Source organism: Cucumis melo, chromosome 10 (assembly GCF_025177605.1).
Source record: "Cucumis melo cultivar AY chromosome 10, USDA_Cmelo_AY_1.0, whole genome shotgun sequence".
In the NCBI taxonomy this organism is placed as follows: Eukaryota; Viridiplantae; Streptophyta; class Magnoliopsida; order Cucurbitales; family Cucurbitaceae; genus Cucumis; species Cucumis melo.
This window is the reverse complement of record NC_066866.1, coordinates 2,919,585-2,936,493: the sequence shown is the minus strand read 5'-3', so window position 1 is coordinate 2,936,493 and position 16,909 is coordinate 2,919,585. Positions and strand designations below refer to the sequence as shown.

Sequence of the window (16,909 nt, the reverse complement as noted above, 5' to 3'; positions counted from 1 at the left end):
GATTAAGTAGTGCTTGAGGAATAGTATGAATAATTAGCATATGATTAAGTAGTCTTTGAGGAATAGTATGAATAAAGTTAGCGTACAATTAATTACTATGATAATGATAAAGAGTCGACCTTCATTATTTTGCTTCTACAGTTTGAGATTTTTACCATTTATTTAATTTTCACTATTTCACCCAATATTTTGAAGAGAGAAATTTTAAATCTCCACAAACATTGATCCTAACAAAAATCCAATACGTTCCATAAATAGTTCCATTTATACATGAAATATATAATAATATAACTCATTACCTATTTAACAAAAGAATACCACAAGATGAAAACTGCACTTTGTCAATATTTAAAGTGAAACTTTATATTTTGTTACAAAATTGTCCAGAAGAAGCCAGAAACAGTTCCTGCTTAGTCCCAAGGAAGTTCAAGAACATAATTCAATAAAAGAAAAACTATACAGTGTATATGAAAATCGTACACTCTAGCACTCCATTGAAGTTCTTACATAATGTTAGTCAAGTTCTCGTACCTACAACTTCAAGGGATCCGATCATAGACATAGTCCCGTTAGAGGAAGCTCTATACTCTAGAAGAAGCTCATATAGCAAGGGGCAAAGATCAAAGCAAGACTAAAAGAACATAGTAATTAAGTAAGCAACTAAGCCTTGATGAAAAGCTTGAGTTTCAGATTAATACAAACTTGGATTTAGGATCATAAAGAAGTTTGAATCAAGAAGAATTAATAAGGGAATATGAGACAACTGACATAAATTAATTGTACACTTAAGAACTCGATCTATACTACACTATACCACCACACTAAATGAAAAGGAGAAAACTTCTCTGCCCCTGAAAGGCACATCTGACGCAATCTGTGAGATGCAATCTGTGAACTTAGAGAATATCATCATAAGCAACAACTTCTCTGCCCCTGAAAGGCACATCTGACCTTGAAGAGCTGTTGCTTCTTCTGGGGTTGACAATGGTTGAAGCAAGCTTATTGCTTCTTCCATGTCTGCTTAGTGGCACCTCTGCCCGCAAGAGCTTTGAAGATAATTCCTTATTCTTGTTAACACCAACGTTAATCCCTTGTCGCCATTGGACTTGAGGATCATTCGCCCATAGTACCTGAACCTGTGGAATTGTACTCAATTTCATCATTCAGAATGATAAGTATCAGAGCAGAAAATCCAAATTTAGTCGTAATCCCTAGATAATTATAGATATTTGCACGCAAAATCAGGACCTAAATTCAGATGGGTGTGAAGATTTTTTGCGAGATTTGTAGATAACAGTAGAAATTAGACTAAATTTGGTACATATGTCTCTACACAACAAGAATGATCACAGCAATAGCTTCAATTTACTACTCCATAAGTGCAGAGAGAAGAAGGTACCTTTTTGGAATCAATAGTGAAGGCGAAGGAGGGATCAAGGGCAGCGGTCATGGCAGCATCGGCGGAGTCTTTAGTGCGATAAGTGATGTAGCCAACACAATCACGGTCGATTCGGATGCGGGAAATGGATCCGTAGATCTCAAACCGGGACTTCAAGTCAAGGACCGAACATTGTGAAGGAAGGTCAACGACGACTAGGGCAAGCGGTGGCGCAGGTTTAGACACGGGCTTTTCCAAATCATCGTCCACCGTAGACGGCGGAGGGCGTCGCCTCTTAGCGGCAGAGGTAGGAAGGTGGGAGGAAGGGTAGGGTTTATCTCTCTTCCGACCCATGGCTCGTCGGTTGAGCGGCGGCTGAGAATGGGTGGCGCTAAAAAGATAATGTATAGAAAATTTTCACAACATCAAGAAAGCAAAAAAAAAAAAAAAAAAGGAAACTTTGACAGTTTTAATTTTGAAAATATTTGATGCATTTTGAACACTTTTTTAGTACACCACTTCCTCACACATTTCTTCTTCCTTTTCTTCAAAATTATATATTTTTAGATTTTTTTTTTTTTGTTGTTGTTGTTGATGAGACATGTCGTAGCAATTCTTCCAATTATTTTCAAACCCTTTTAAAAGAATATAACAAATATTAAATATTTACAATCCTAAAAATGAAAAAAACTGTATGAAAAATATATAAAATGTCCTGTCAACAACGCATAAGTTTAATTTGCTTATACACTCTCTTTTATTTCTTATGATCACACAAATCTAAATGAACCTTTTTTTAATTATTTGATAGATTTTGCTAGCTAAAATATTTGTTACACGATTTTGAACCAAATAAAGTTTGAAAAAAAAGTAAATATTTTATATTCGATATACGATTGAAAGAAGAAATGAAAGAAAGAGAATATAAAACATGTTTTATAGACCATAAATATTTTACAGCTTGTTATATTTATGAAAATTTCAATTGTTTTTAATATTTACCTTTTGTCTTTGATATATATTTTTCTAGTATAACAATGGACCCCAAGTATCCAACTTCCAATAATTTCTATAAGAGAAGTCAGGATAATTCCAAGATTTGGTTTTTCAATCTTTGATATTTAAAAAATAGAAAACATATATTTAATTCCTATATAGTTCTTGCATATTAAATTACATTAATTTAGTTTATATATTATCAAATTTGTAATGAGAGACATATTGTTAGTTTTTTCTAAGGAAAATCTTAGGGTTATCGTAAGAATGACAAAAAAGTATAAAAATTGTAAACTTAGCAATACTATTTGAAATTTACAAATATGACCAACAAAGTAAAATATTATTTTGTGATGTCTATGGATAAAAAGGCTATTTTAAGACACCAATATTGGTTTATCGAACATAGAATAAAGTATATCGAAATCGACAATTAAAAACTTCAAAAACTAACAAGTTGTTGAACATATATAACATGTTTTTCTTATCTCCAAATAAGAGAGGAAACATATGTATGGTTGTAGTGACTAAAAAACTATTAAAGATTATGTTAATTATAACGATCGACGAGTTGGGTAAGTGATATAGAAGAGGATATAACTTTTTTTTACGTAGTATATAATATTGAGCATTTTTTTTTGTCGCATTTCCTGGATTAATTATTTTTAAGATCAAATAAATAACCTATAATTACTTGTATTATACCTAATCTGAAATCCTTTAAAAGTTGATTGAATTCCAAACAAAAAAAAAATGCTTGAAATATTAAAATGAATTCCTTCCGATTCAGCAAAAATATTGTAAGAACAAATTAAAATAAAATGATCACTCGCAAGCCCTAATCTTTTACATTAATATAAAGTTTCCATACAAATTTGAAAGGTTAGCCATGGATGTTGGCAATCAAAGGGCAAAGGTGTTAGGGTTTTTAATTAGAAACATATCATGATCAATAATCCATAATTAAGGCCTCTTTGCATGAAGAGATTTAATAATTTTTGGGATGAAAATTAGAAAAGTAAGTTGATGAAGATGAGTAATACATTAATAATTACTAAAGAAAAGGGTAAGACTTGGAGAATGGTTGATGATGAAACCAAATGTATGAATTCCCCATCTGTTGGGTCTTCCATTCCTGGTGGAGTGCTTATTGTTTCATTTGTTGCTCTTTTTGATCTGCATTAATATCCAATTAATTAATTCCATCACTTGTTAGTATAAAACACATACCCTTAAACTAAACTAAATTATTAAAAAAAAAAAATCACTTGTTTTAGATAAAGTTTGTAATATTGTCCGACTATCAATTAACATAGATTCGATCTCAAAATCATGTATCTTATAAGTTAATAAAGATGTTAGATTGGCTTCTTTCATTTTTTTTCAATGTGGGATCGTAAGAAAGTAAAGATTAGAAAGTTACCTATTTACATCTCTACAATCGTTTAGGGTTTGTATCAATTTATTAATTAAATCTTGAACTTTCATGAGTGCATTAATCAACGAACAAACTCTAAACTTTTATTATTAAACAAATCAATTTAGATTCCCAATTAAAATTTCCTTAATTACTAACCCTAAAGCTTTTAAATAAACTTAAAGAATCATTTTAATCGAAATTTAAGGAGATATACATTCAAGTGATCTAAAAATATTATGAAAAAAGTTAAATAGTACGTAGTAGATAATGCTAGAATGAGTAAAGCTTAAGCAACGATAAACATACCCAGTGGCGTCGGGGCAGAAAACAATAGTATAGTCGTAAGCTTTGCAAGTGAAAGTGCTGGTGCCATCATCATAAGCATAACTATAAGCCTTTGGACAAGCATGTTTGAAAATGGAGGAGTAAATGGATGGATGGCATGTATTAGGGTTTGAGAATTGTCCACTGCAGCAATATTGATCAAGCCCAAAAGCCTCACAAGCGCTTTTGCATGCAATCACTCCCCCTTGTACTCCACCGTTCTCTCCCCCCACTACTTGCAGCTCTTTTGGGCAACCTACAAACATATATATATACATATATATATATATATATATATATATATATATGTTCATTATTCAATTCCAAAATTAATTAATTTAACCCCTAAATTTCTATATTACAAGTTGAATATAGTTTACCAAATATAATAAATTTAATGCATAATGAGAATTTACTAGAATTCATTAGATTATAAACTATTTTGATAATGATCGTATCGTTTGTTTATTTTGTTTCTAAAATTTAAAGATGTATTTTTTAGAAAAAAGAAACTTTTATTTTGTTTAATTTTTTTGAATTTGATTGAAAATTCAAATATTATATTAAAGGAAAACCCGAATTAAGATAAAAAAAAACAAAGTTTATGTTTGATAACAATTTTATTTTTATATATAGATTGAAATTTATATTTGTTTACCCTCGTTCATATATATATCGACAAAAATTAGATAATAAAATATTAATACGTTGATTTGAAATATTTATGGAAAGAAACAAGCAAATCGTTTAAGCACGCACCTAAATTGAGATCGTAAGAACATCCTGTGGCATTACAAGGCCCATAAACACCTCTTGGCACAACAACGAGTGGCAAATTATAGCCATCAACAATACTAACGTCATAGAAATCTTTATCATCTCCAACACCCACAGTGATTTCAAACAAGGAAGCTGGAGGAGTAGCACCATTCCCATCACATTCCAGCCTTCCCCCACAATCTCCCGTTTGACATTTCCCAATCCCCGACTCGTCGAAGTTGCATCCCGTCCTACCCCATATCCGTCCCGACCATCCCGGAGTCGACGGGATTCTAACGCTTTGTCCAGACTCCAAACGGAAACCCGTCGTGGGAAGTGGCGGTGTGCCCGCCCCAGAAAGCGTGCCGGGCCATATGGGATGAGGGCAATTGTTTGTGACGGTGAAGATGGAAGCATGAGAAGGGGAGAAGGAAGCAATTAGAATGGGGATTATAAGAAAGAAGAAATTGGCAAAATTCATTTTGTTGGAGTCTTTCTGTTGGGTTTTTCTTTTCTTTTTGGTTTTTGGGGGAAGAGAAAATGGAAGCTAAGTTATATATCTATTTATATATATATATATATATATGTATGTATGTATGGAGGTATTATTTGAAATGTGTCGTTTGAATAATTTTGAAATATTACTATACTTTAAGAGGGGGATATTGTGGGAATGTGAATTATTATTCTCAGCCGTAAGATGAGTTGTTGAGGTTTAGTATTTTGTTTTCTATTAAAGTCCTTTTGCATAAGTAATTCCTTCCTTTTGCCAATTACACAAGACACCAACTACAAGAAATTATAGCATTTGTGTCATTTTATTATAAAAATAAAATTAAAAAAAAAAACCCCCAAATATGAGACTTTGATAGCTTTTGTTTGAAGCAAAAAAAACGCTATTTAAAGTTTAGTGAAGAAAAAAAAATCATTGCAATTTTGACCATATTGCTTCAAACTTTGGCCAACTATCCCATCAATTCTTACACCAAAAAAAAGCTATAAATCTTCCTAATTTTTTTTAAATAAAATAAAGTTCTGCATAGAGATAATAAGGAAAATTTGTCAAAATAAGTAATTTTAACCCAAAAAACGCTATCATATCATTATTTTCTTAAACTCGATTAATTTCATCTCATATTGAATACATTAAAAAAAATTGACAATAATCGCAGTGACAAGTTTAGAGATTAATATATTTTTTAAAAAGTTGAGATGAAAAAAGAAAAGGATAGATGTCGTTAAAAATATATATATTTTTTTAAAAAATAGTTTCTCTTATATTATTTTATTACTTCCTTTTTGAATTAATGTTTTGTATACCTTTTTTTTTTTTTTTTTAATTAATTTCAACCAAATCCTATATATTCTCTTCTCTTCCATTTGATATATCCTTTACTTTTCTCTCACTCTTCGTGTGTTCTGTCAAACTCATTCTTTCTTTCTCTCCAAAATGTGTTTTGATAATAATGGAAGTTTTCCATAATAATTTGTTTATTTATTTTAATATTTGGTCGTTGAAAGGGCTTCTATTCTCAATGCATGAGATCACAGTTTCAACATTATTATTATAATATCAATATAGGTTTGCTTGATTCCAATCTCTATATATATATATATGAATATATATTATAATATCAATATAGGTTTGCTCAAATCTTATCCCTTCAATTACCTTTGATTTTTCGTTCTTTCTAATTTAATCATTTTCATGTTTTTGTCCATGATTCAATGTTTATTATTTTCTTTCAATTTCTCCACTACTTTTTGCATAATATTATGGTTTATTTAATTTTTAATCTAAAATCAAGTAGGGGTGAAAATGGATTTTGGTTTTGGATCCAAATTTTTGTTCATCTAAATAATTAAACCTTTACTTCCAAATCTTTACGAAAGTTTTTTTTGGGTAATAATGTTACTTTGGAAGGAATATATTATTTATTTATTAATATAACCAATGGTGTGTTAAATATTTTTATTTTTGATTCTTTTCCGATATGATTGGAGGAAGTATAGAACGAACTCCGTTCAAACATTTTACTCAACCTAGTCTTAAACTAAATAAAATTAAGTGTTTATCTTTAATGCCAATTTGTCGTAAAAGGATCGTAATTCTATTTTAGTATTTTAGCTATTGAGAATATGTAATATTTTGTAACTTTTAAGGAATATGAGTATCTTGAAAGGATACACAAAAACTTTGAAATAAGTTTTTTTTTTCTTTTATAAATGAAACAAAAGTGTCATCAAAAGTAATACAAAAGTGTCCAATTGACATTTAGAAATGAGAAGTAAAAAAAAAAAAAACTATACAAGCATGTCAAAAGCATTAATTAAATGCTAAAGTGGGTGTAGGAAGAAGGGAATTGGTCGACCTAGTACAAGATTGACCCTTACCAAAGACGAAATCAGGCTCATCCTCGGGCTCAATTAGTTATCTAATTCTCGTAAGTAACTCAAAAACCCTGGAGAACAACAACTACGCCATTATGATCATGTACGAAATAACATGAATCCGACTCTAAAAATCTTTCTACCTTTCATTGTGTTTTACCCTTTGACTTAGACAAATTCACTGTTGGTACAACACAAAGATGATGAACACTTACCCATATCCAAAATTTAACATGATATTCATAGGAGTTGTCATCAAGAGTGATGATTCTATGGTGCGAAAAGAAGATTTGTATGTTTATTTTCAAAATTGGGGAGGCTTTTTATAACTAAACCTAACTCACACGTTCCTCGGTCAAACATTGGTGACCTGAGTATGTGGTTTGATTATTGTACTAAAAAAATCACATCAACTTCTTCTTCTCTCTTAATCTTATCCAAATTAAGCCAAACCAAAAACCTCGATAAATCCTTCCTCTTGTTGCTTATGCCGCTTCTTCCCACTTTCCTCTCTACCAAATTCCCAGTGAATTCATCATACTCTTCATACCCTAAAATCAGCAATGCCCTTTCCAATTCATCACTATTTGCAAAGATTCAACATCTCCGCTCGAACCCCTTCGATTGACATTGGAGAAATCTCCTCTAAACCCTTTTCTATCATCATTCCCTGAATCAATTTCCAATGCCATAATCCCACTCCCACCCAAATGTCTCGGCTAAATCCCTCTGGAGCTGCAGAGGATTTTTCTTGAACAATTCAACCCCCACTCGTATTCTTCAGCTTCCGGTAACCGATGACTACTTCTTTACCATTAACTTCTCCATTATTCTCTGCATTTTCGCCGAGAAAGACCCTTTTTTCGCTCAAGCTTAATCGGCCCTCCATCACTCAGAGTACACATTCTCTTCATTTTTCGAGTCCATTTGTAAATGTTCCTCATTCCAACTGTTCTGATCCTGTTTCCTCGACTTCTCGGATCATTCGTACTGTCCCTCGAAGTTCTTCAAATGGGTTTCTCGAAGATGACGAGATTATCCCTTCATTTGAGGAGAAGCCGATTAAAGTTCTGATTTTGGTTCTGTTTTGGGCATCTTTATCCCTTGCTTGGTTTGCTGCTTCTGGGGATGCTAAAGCTGCTGTTGATTCTATCAGAGCTTCGAATTTTGGGCTAAAGATCGCCAGCGCATTGCAAAGCTCAGGCTGGCCTGCTGAGGCTGTAGTGTTTGCCCTTGCTACGCTTCCTGTAATTGAGCTCCGTGGGGCCATTCCTGTTGGTTACTGGATGCAGCTTAAGCCTGTTACTCTAACCGTTCTATCAGTACTTGGGTGAGTTCTCACGTTTTAATTTCTAAAAACTCCATTTTTTATTCTACGTGTTCTCCCAATCTGTTACTATCTCTAGAAATTAACAAATCGTCGGTGCTATGATCAAGTAGTTCCTCTTCAATCTTCCTTTTGGAGAGAGGCCGTTTGCTTTGTCTTGCTGATGTGTCCAAAGTATTATGGGTTTTGTGAGTGAGCGCCTATATGGTGTTTAGAGGTGTGGAGAGGAAACTAGGGAGTTATGGTCCCTTTTGGCTTCTATTTCAAAAACTTTTTGTAATTATTCCATAGGAACATATTCGTATAATTGACGTCTCTTCTTCCTAAGGGAGTCCCTCTTGTTTTTGTGTGTCCGTGTATTCCTTTATTTTTTTTCAGTGAAAAAAAAAGAAAATATATTTCTCCTCAACTGCCGCTGGCTTTTGTGTTTGCGTACTTTTCATGGACATCAATGTAAAGACATGGTGAAAATTTCAGTTCAAATCAACTAGTCATGGAGTAGATTACTGCTAGCTCATGCTTTATTGGTATTACAAATGTAAGTGGGTCTTTATGTTTATTGAGGAATAGATGGTAAGTTCCGTCAAACAAGATCTGGAGATTTCAAAACTCAACGTGTTTTCATGGAGACACAATCTTCCTATGAATTATTGAAGGCCTAAATCTTGATGAATTAGCCAAGTCCTTCAAACATTGATGGATGTTTGAAGTGAACTTTGAAATGGTTCATAAATTTTCTGGAGCAGTGAGTGATGCATTTTTTCCGTTTTCTATGTCAACTTAAATAACCAACAACTCTTTTGCATAAGTGACTTTTAAAGTCTGATTAGATGAGATAAATGAACTGTGGGATTCAAACTGCAGGAACATGGTTCCTGTACCCTTCATCATACTCTATTTGAAGAAATTTGCAACTTTTCTAGCGGGAAGGAATGCATCTGCCTCTCAATTCCTCGATATGTTATTCAAGAGGGCCAAAGAGAAAGCTGCACCTGTTGAAGAGTTTCAGTGGCTTGGTCTGATGCTATTTGTGGCCGTGCCTTTCCCCGGAACAGGAGCTTGGACTGGTGCCATAATTGCTTCCATCTTAGACATGCCATTCTGGTCAGGTGTCTCTGCAAATTTCTTTGGTGTTGTAGTGGCAGGGCTTCTAGTCAACTTGTTGGTGAATCTTGGTCTGAAGGAGGCCATTGTCACTGGAGCGATTCTTTTCATTATATCAACATTCATGTGGAGTATTCTTCGAATGATAAAGAAAAGCTTTGAGAAAATGAACTAATCCAAAAGGTTAGGTATTTCTTTGTCTACTGACAATGAACCAGGTTGGTCTGATCTTAGTCTGATAGATCTTGACTTTGACTTGTTACTTGTTAGTTTAAGTTGGAAATCTGATCAATTGATTACTTACTCTTTTCTTGGTGGCATAGATTTTCTTTTTCTCATATCATATTAAGAATAGAGTAATTGAAAGTGTGGAGATACTTGACAGTAGATAGAAAGTTTGTCTGGCGAACACTGTTCAGAAGAGAAAACATCCACAAACAACTTTCATTTGCCATACTTAGCCAAGAAATGTTGTGTAAATGCTGGTATTCTGATTGCTCTTTGCACGTGTAGAATTGCGAATCTCGTTCTTAAAATGTCAGCAGGAGCAAATATAATATCGTGGTTCGAAACATAAAAAATTCGTGCTCATTTGGTCTGGTTTGATTTACGGGCAAGCATAGACATTACCTTAGTTTGGGTACAAAATTGGCAAGAAACTGAACCACCCAAAAACCATGGATTTGTCTTTAATTGCAATAATATATGAACCTGTTGATTAACTTCTTTAATGATTGATGTGGGTTCACCAATCTGAACGTAATTCAACGGTTGATTTGGGATCTCGAGTTGACTCTTTGGTGTCTGTACTATGCAGCTAGCTCTCACCTTGCTCTTAGGTTTGTCTGCCATTTTGTTGCATGTGTTCTTTTGCTGCTGCACATCCTGAGATTGATTGTACATTTGTACTACAAATGAAAGATCCTTCATGAATCTGATTTTGTCCATGGTTTGTTCCCCAAATTAAAATTCCGTAGTGTTCGATCCTTTAAGTTCGGTATTGCTTTCTACAGAAATCCTCCTCTTAAATATCTTGTTGCGCTCCTCTAATGTTGCATTCGTCACTCTATGATGTCGGTTTGTGGCCACCCTTTCAAGTTGGGATTTTTAGTTTTTGGGCATTTTTCTATAGGCATCCTTCATCATTTTCAAGGGGATTTTCCATGACGAAGCCTCAAAAGTTTTTACGACAAAGACTTGAGATTTGCAGTGACATTCTTCAAAATCTTAAATTCCAATTTGAAGATTTAAATTCCTCATCTCTTGAATTTAGCTTTATTCTTTAGGACAGCTAAAAACTTCCTCAAGAATTAATGTAAGTCTAACATAATTATGAAAATAGCTGTAGCATAGTTTAATGATAGTTCAAGTTGTTACATATCCTACTGTCTTCCTTGAAGTTTCTATACATTATTAAATTTACTAAACACTCTAATGTAATTAAAAAATATCTTCCCAACTCATTTCAATCTCACATAGTAAAATCGTCTTATTTTTTCTAGAAAAATATTTTCATTCATTTTTTTTGTATGTATATAATAAGTCTAAGGTGAAATATGTTCATCTTCTCACAAATTAAAAACAAAAACCATTAGAAAAATGCCGACACAATCATTATGAACCGATTGCGATAGAGAAAACTGCCAAAACACATGTGCCAAATTCTAATGCCTCCATTCCAACAGTTAAAAGATCTTGAAATCCCATTCTCTCCAGGTGTCACCAATAATCATTCGCACGTGCACAATTTCTTAATCAAGTAATAATTCTTTAAACACATAAAATTGAAAAACTTTCAGTTAATGAGTTCCTGTTTCTGTTTCTTTAGCAGAAAAAAAAAAGCACCAATCATTCTCATAAAGAAACCACCAATTGAATGGCTCAAAAATTTGTTACGTCATTGAAAATTGCCTCTACAGAACGATTTTAACGTAAGAGAAGGACGTGACAGAATATAAACCATAAGAGTTTAAGCTAACATAGTCCACAAAAAAAAGAGATTTTGGTTTTTCTTAACCTTTCTTCTTTTGCTTTCATGGATGGTGATGGCTTATTCAATCAGATTAAGGGACTGTTATTGGAAGTTCATTGCTGAGACAAAAAGGTTAATATCAAACTCAAAACTTACATCGATAATGGAAGGTGGGAGGTGTCAATGTCCATGAAACAAGAACAAGCAATGGAGGGATCATGAGGCTCAAAAGTCATTTTGGCTTGTTCAAAAGCTTTTGACATCTGGGGCCATTCACAATTTGGACTTTCTACCTGCAAACTTTGACATTTTTACACAATCAACGTGATACATTAAACGTATTAATTAGTGTTAACGTTTGCGTAAGGTCTTGATTGTATGATTGCCTTTTGAAATTTGTGGATTTTTCTACCTCATTTGATAAATGGCTTCTCATATGAACTTGTTAGAATACTCGAATATGAGATAATGCTCAGAAACAACCAATTATAGGATTTGTTAAGAACGGTGAGGCTATAGAGAGAGCAATTCATACGGGAGAGAATAATTTAGATCATAGAGTTAGAGATGTCCTTAAGATTAGAGAGTTTATATAACACATTTCTCTAAACTCTGGGATAAAAACTTAAGTAACGTAATATGACAAATACAAAAACATATTCTAAGCATTCCAACAAGGTCTTATTTACGTTATTTATGATTTTGTTTCTATTATTTAAAGGAGTGCGCTTTATGAAATCTTTGAGTTTGTCGTCGCTTTTTTATTTGTTATATGATATTTTCTTTAATAAACGAATCGCTCTTTCCTTTTGGTCGTGAACGTAAATTTCTATATCAATTCTTTATTGTTTACAATATTTTTCTGTTTTTCGTTGATTGTTGAACTATTTGTAACTTTTTGTACAGAAAATATAACTGTTCATATATTTCATTCTAATCCGAAAGTTGAGTTCTTTTTACTGTTTATCAACCTTGGGTTTTGCCAAAGTATTCACTTTTTTTCCCTTTTCATCCTATAACATGCTTTGTGTAAATGTTACTTTTTTCTTCTGTTTACTTTCAGAACATTTTCTTTGTTATTTCTTTGTCGAAAGGGATCTTTTTGCTGGTTTTGAAGTAGACATAGTTTAGATAATTACTCAAAATGATAGTAAATGAAGAAGTAATATTCATGATCACTTCCACTCTTTTATTTCTAATCTTCAGTAGATTCAAACATTTTACTGATAGTTATTTAAACTCGATATCTACTAAGACCAAAAGCAGAAAGATTGATTTTCAACTGCACTACTAAGAATGTTAAAGGAATTCATGAGCTCATCGGCAGAAAGTTCATCTTCTAGTTTCCCTAAGTAACCTAATTCATCTTCTTCATCTTGCAAGAAATTGGCTGACTTTGATTGGTTTTCCCTTGTGGGGCTTTCAGAATAAAAACAATCACTTTTGCTTGAACTCAGGCTACCTTCTAATTCATGTCTTGATGAGCCCATTTGAACTTTATACAAAATTTCACCCATTGTCTTTGCTTTTGCTTTTTCAAGTTCTGTAACTGATGAAACCATGGCTTCAACTCCAACTGGTTCAAAATGATTCTTCATCTTCTCCATAGCAGCCCATTTTGCTCTTAGTTGATCAACCTGGTAGAAAACCGGCTTACAGTAAGTTTGAGATAACTTTGGATAAAAGTGGTTATGAAATAGAACACATTTTCTCTAAGTAGATGCACTTAGTAAAAGGAATCGTTTAAAGTGCGTTTGAGAGACTTTTGATAAAAGAGTAAGTTGATCGAACTAGTAGAGAATACCTTAATATGAGTTTGAAATAACTTTTGATAAAAGTTGTTTTTCGAGTGAAACACAACTTAATGAACTTATAGGTGTACATGCTTGGGAGCGACATGTTCACGACCATTCTCAAATCCCGTACGTAGTGGTTTCAAAATGAAACATTTTCTGTAAGTTGATAAAAACATTGATAACTATTGATAAAAGTTGTTTTCCAGTGAAACACAATCTTAAAGTATTAGATGTACATGATCAGGAATGACATGTTCATAATCACTCTTGATATATCTTTAATCAGTTTAAAATCATGTTGATGATATGAATATCACGCTTAAAACTACAAAATTAGACTCCAAATTGATTTTGAATTATTAAAGTCGTATTTAGGAAGATGAGTGAACATGAAAAAGTGAACAAAAAGTAGACAATAAATAAGAATGGGACTGAAACAAAACGACAATGAAGATAATATCTAAACAGATCTGAAGTTTTAAATGCCATAAACAGAGAGTCCATACCTCTTCTTTGAGTTCATGATTCATATTAAGAAGACTATCAAAATCACTCTTAAGCTTATCATATTCAGCATTCAAACATTCATAATCACTCTCAATTCTTTTCATCTTAGATCGAGCCCTTCGATTCTGAAACCAAACCGCAACTTGACGAGGTCTCAACCCTATCTCCTCAGCAATCTGAACTTTCCTCTCATGTTCAAGCTTATTCTCATCATTAAAATTCTTCTCAAGCAACCGAACTTGATCAACTGAGAGCCTTCTCTTCTTCCCACCAAGGGTTCCTTCTCCTTTCATGGAAGAGCAAGAATCAGAGACCCAGAAACAGGGGAGAGAAGAAGCTTCAGGTTTTGATAGAAAATGGGTTGTTTCAGAATCCATAATTGAGAAATGGGTTCATGTGGGATTCTCAAACGAGGGTGAAAAATCCAAGCTTTTTAGCTGTTTTTTTGGTTGAAGAAGTGAGAAAAATGTAGGATTGTGTGTGTGGATTGGTTTGATAATGTGGAAAGTTTTAGGGATGGAGAGAGCTGGTGGGATTCATGAACTGATGCAAATTATAAATAAGTTGATGCAGAAACTTAAAAGGACAAAGATGGAGAAAAAAGTAGAAGTTGAAGAAGAAGTTTGGTGAGTTGGGTTTGCTTATAGACATAGACAGGAAGAGAGAAGATGAGAGAGAGATTTGAATTTTTGCTGTCTATTAGAAAACAATGCCCCTCGTGTTCAAATTACACCAAAACAATGCAAGCTAAATTATATAATATAAACTTCAAATTATTTAAAATACACTTACAATTTTGGTATTTATTTACAAAAATATCAAATATAAACTTTCCTAAATGTTTTAAAACTATCTATCATATTACTTTTCTAGACCAACAAATTAGATCACCGCATCATTTTAAGTCAATTTATGTTTATGATTTTGAAGGAATTTTACTCAAAAGTTAGTTTTAAAACATTTACAAATTGTTTTGAAAGTAATATTGACAACTTCTTAAAGTTAGCGTGTTATAAAACAAGTGATAAAGTTTCAAGAGTATTCTTTTATAAAGTTCAACGATCAACATTTTTCATAAATATCACGTTTGACCTAAAACATTATTTATATTTTCAGTCTCAATACTATCTATACTTCAATAATATCAAAATTTAGAGAATTAGATCAAGAATTGATTTTTTTATATATAGATATAGAAAGTCCATCGAAACAACTATAAATTTGTAATTTAATAATTTAGCATGGTAAGAGTAGTTTGGGGGTATTTGTACCATCCCTACACTACAATCACATGATTTTGATATCTTATCATGAGTGGTGTCATTGGTCCCTCACATTGAAATTAAGTGACATTTCATTAATTAATATATGAACAGTTAAACATTGGGCCCAAACTCTATCTTTTACTTCCTCCCAAGAATACACTCAATTACATCACACAATCTCTAAGAACTTGATAAATGGAGCCAAATTAAGAACACAAAGGGCCACCTAATATATCTTTTCAATGCCTTTATAGAAGAATGCCCATCAACTTTACAACACTCTAGAAATTTATTGCAACATTTTACTTAGAAGTGAAAAAACGAGATTACGACCGAATAAGAAATTTTGTTCATAACCACTAGACCTGCCAAATAAAGAGCATGAAGTTGGGAGAGCTGGCTTGTCTAAACCTACACTAAATCTACTGATGAACGTGACTTTAAATTATACAAGCCATTCATCGAAGGTTGTGGAATATTGGCTAGAAACTTTATGTTAACATCAAAAAGAAAAAGATAAAAAAAGAAAAAGCAAAACAACTACTTTTCATATTACTTTTGCTTTTCTACTTGACCCATCTTTGAGTGCAAAACAACTATCACTTAAATGTATAAACTTGCTTCTTCTTTTCAAGACTTGCTTTTTTTTTTCTTTCTTTTTTTATAGAGTTGAATATGTTAGGTATGTTAGAGCTTTGTGTTATAGACTTCAATTAAATACTAAAATGTAGAAACATGTATTACCATTTTGATTGATTTCTATTTTCAAAAGAACGTTCTTTAAAGTCTTGTGTTCAAATTTCATATATTACGAATTATGAAAACATTATTTTTATAAATTTTTTTATCTATATTTTGAATTTAAAAACTTTAAATTAATGCATAATTGTATTAAAAGAGAAATTAAAAAGTTATTTCATCGTATAAACTAAATTTATTTTTCTTAAATTAAAAAAAATGTTATAAATTATATAATATTACAAAGCAATTAGTGATTATATAAAAAAAAATTAGCACAAAATAGATCAATTAATTAATCAATTAACTAACAAATATATCAATTAATTAATTTTTCGTTTTCAAATTGAATACCAAACAAATTCTTAACATAAATTTAGGTTATAATTGTGTCTGTTAATTCACTTTTCATTAATGTTTCCATGAACCAATTCAAAATTTCGAAACTTAAGTTTATATAAAAGTGATTTGAAATTATTTTTAATTGTCAAATCCGATTGAAATAAGTTGATTTTAAAATTTCAAGTTGGACATTAAATGGAGGAAGAAGGAAGGCCACAAAAATTACGAAACGTGTTATGCTATCTTTAATTGATTTGATTTGTTTTTTTTTAAATGATTTGATTTGTATTCTTAATTTGATTATTTAAGAAAGAAAGAAAGAAGAAACAAACTTAACTATAAACCTTACATATATATTATAATTAATTAATGAGTGTTATTGTAAGATTAGGGCTCTCCACTTCCAACATTATTTGATATTACTCTTTTTCTTATATCAATGGCATATGGTAAGAGAAAAAGTTCAAATGGAAATCAAAAGAATATTCTATAAATCCATAAAAGAAAGGAAGATCTTCATTTTGTTAGGAGTGTTGATTTGTGTTTTATTTATTCTTTCTTTTGAATTATAGTATTGGAAAAGTTATATT

General features: G+C 31.9%; 4 protein-coding genes across 4 annotated transcripts; 1 reads left to right on the top strand and 3 right to left on the bottom strand.

Annotated features, from left to right (window-relative positions):
- Nucleotides 1-648: 648 nt before the first annotated feature.
- On the bottom strand, nucleotides 649-1,952 carry LOC103489077 (uncharacterized protein At1g27050). Its single transcript, XM_008448079.3, has 2 exons — nucleotides 1,400-1,952; nucleotides 649-1,136 (listed from the first exon to the last, which is right to left on the bottom strand). The coding sequence occupies exons 1-2, from the start codon at nucleotides 1,730-1,732 to the stop codon at nucleotides 897-899; spliced, it is 573 nt and encodes a 190-aa protein (XP_008446301.1). The 5' UTR covers nucleotides 1,733-1,952; the 3' UTR covers nucleotides 649-896.
- A 1,233-nt stretch (nucleotides 1,953-3,185) lies between these two features.
- On the bottom strand, nucleotides 3,186-5,512 carry LOC103489081 (pathogenesis-related thaumatin-like protein 3.5). The gene is made up of 3 exons (XM_008448085.3): nucleotides 4,878-5,512; nucleotides 4,101-4,374; nucleotides 3,186-3,550 (listed from the first exon to the last, which is right to left on the bottom strand). The coding sequence occupies exons 1-3, from the start codon at nucleotides 5,356-5,358 to the stop codon at nucleotides 3,385-3,387; spliced, it is 921 nt and encodes a 306-aa protein (XP_008446307.2). The 5' UTR covers nucleotides 5,359-5,512; the 3' UTR covers nucleotides 3,186-3,384.
- A 2,109-nt stretch (nucleotides 5,513-7,621) lies between these two features.
- On the top strand, nucleotides 7,622-10,019 carry LOC103489082 (uncharacterized). Its single transcript, XM_008448086.3, has 2 exons — nucleotides 7,622-8,598; nucleotides 9,460-10,019. Exons 1-2 carry the CDS (start codon nucleotides 8,066-8,068, stop codon nucleotides 9,872-9,874), a joined length of 948 nt encoding a protein of 315 aa, XP_008446308.1. The 5' UTR covers nucleotides 7,622-8,065; the 3' UTR covers nucleotides 9,875-10,019.
- A 2,797-nt stretch (nucleotides 10,020-12,816) lies between these two features.
- On the bottom strand, nucleotides 12,817-14,822 carry LOC103489083 (homeobox-leucine zipper protein ATHB-16). Its single transcript, XM_008448087.3, has 2 exons — nucleotides 13,974-14,822; nucleotides 12,817-13,308 (listed from the first exon to the last, which is right to left on the bottom strand). Exons 1-2 carry the CDS (start codon nucleotides 14,349-14,351, stop codon nucleotides 12,922-12,924), a joined length of 765 nt encoding a protein of 254 aa, XP_008446309.2. The 5' UTR covers nucleotides 14,352-14,822; the 3' UTR covers nucleotides 12,817-12,921.
- Between the last annotated feature and the right edge of the window lie 2,087 nt (nucleotides 14,823-16,909).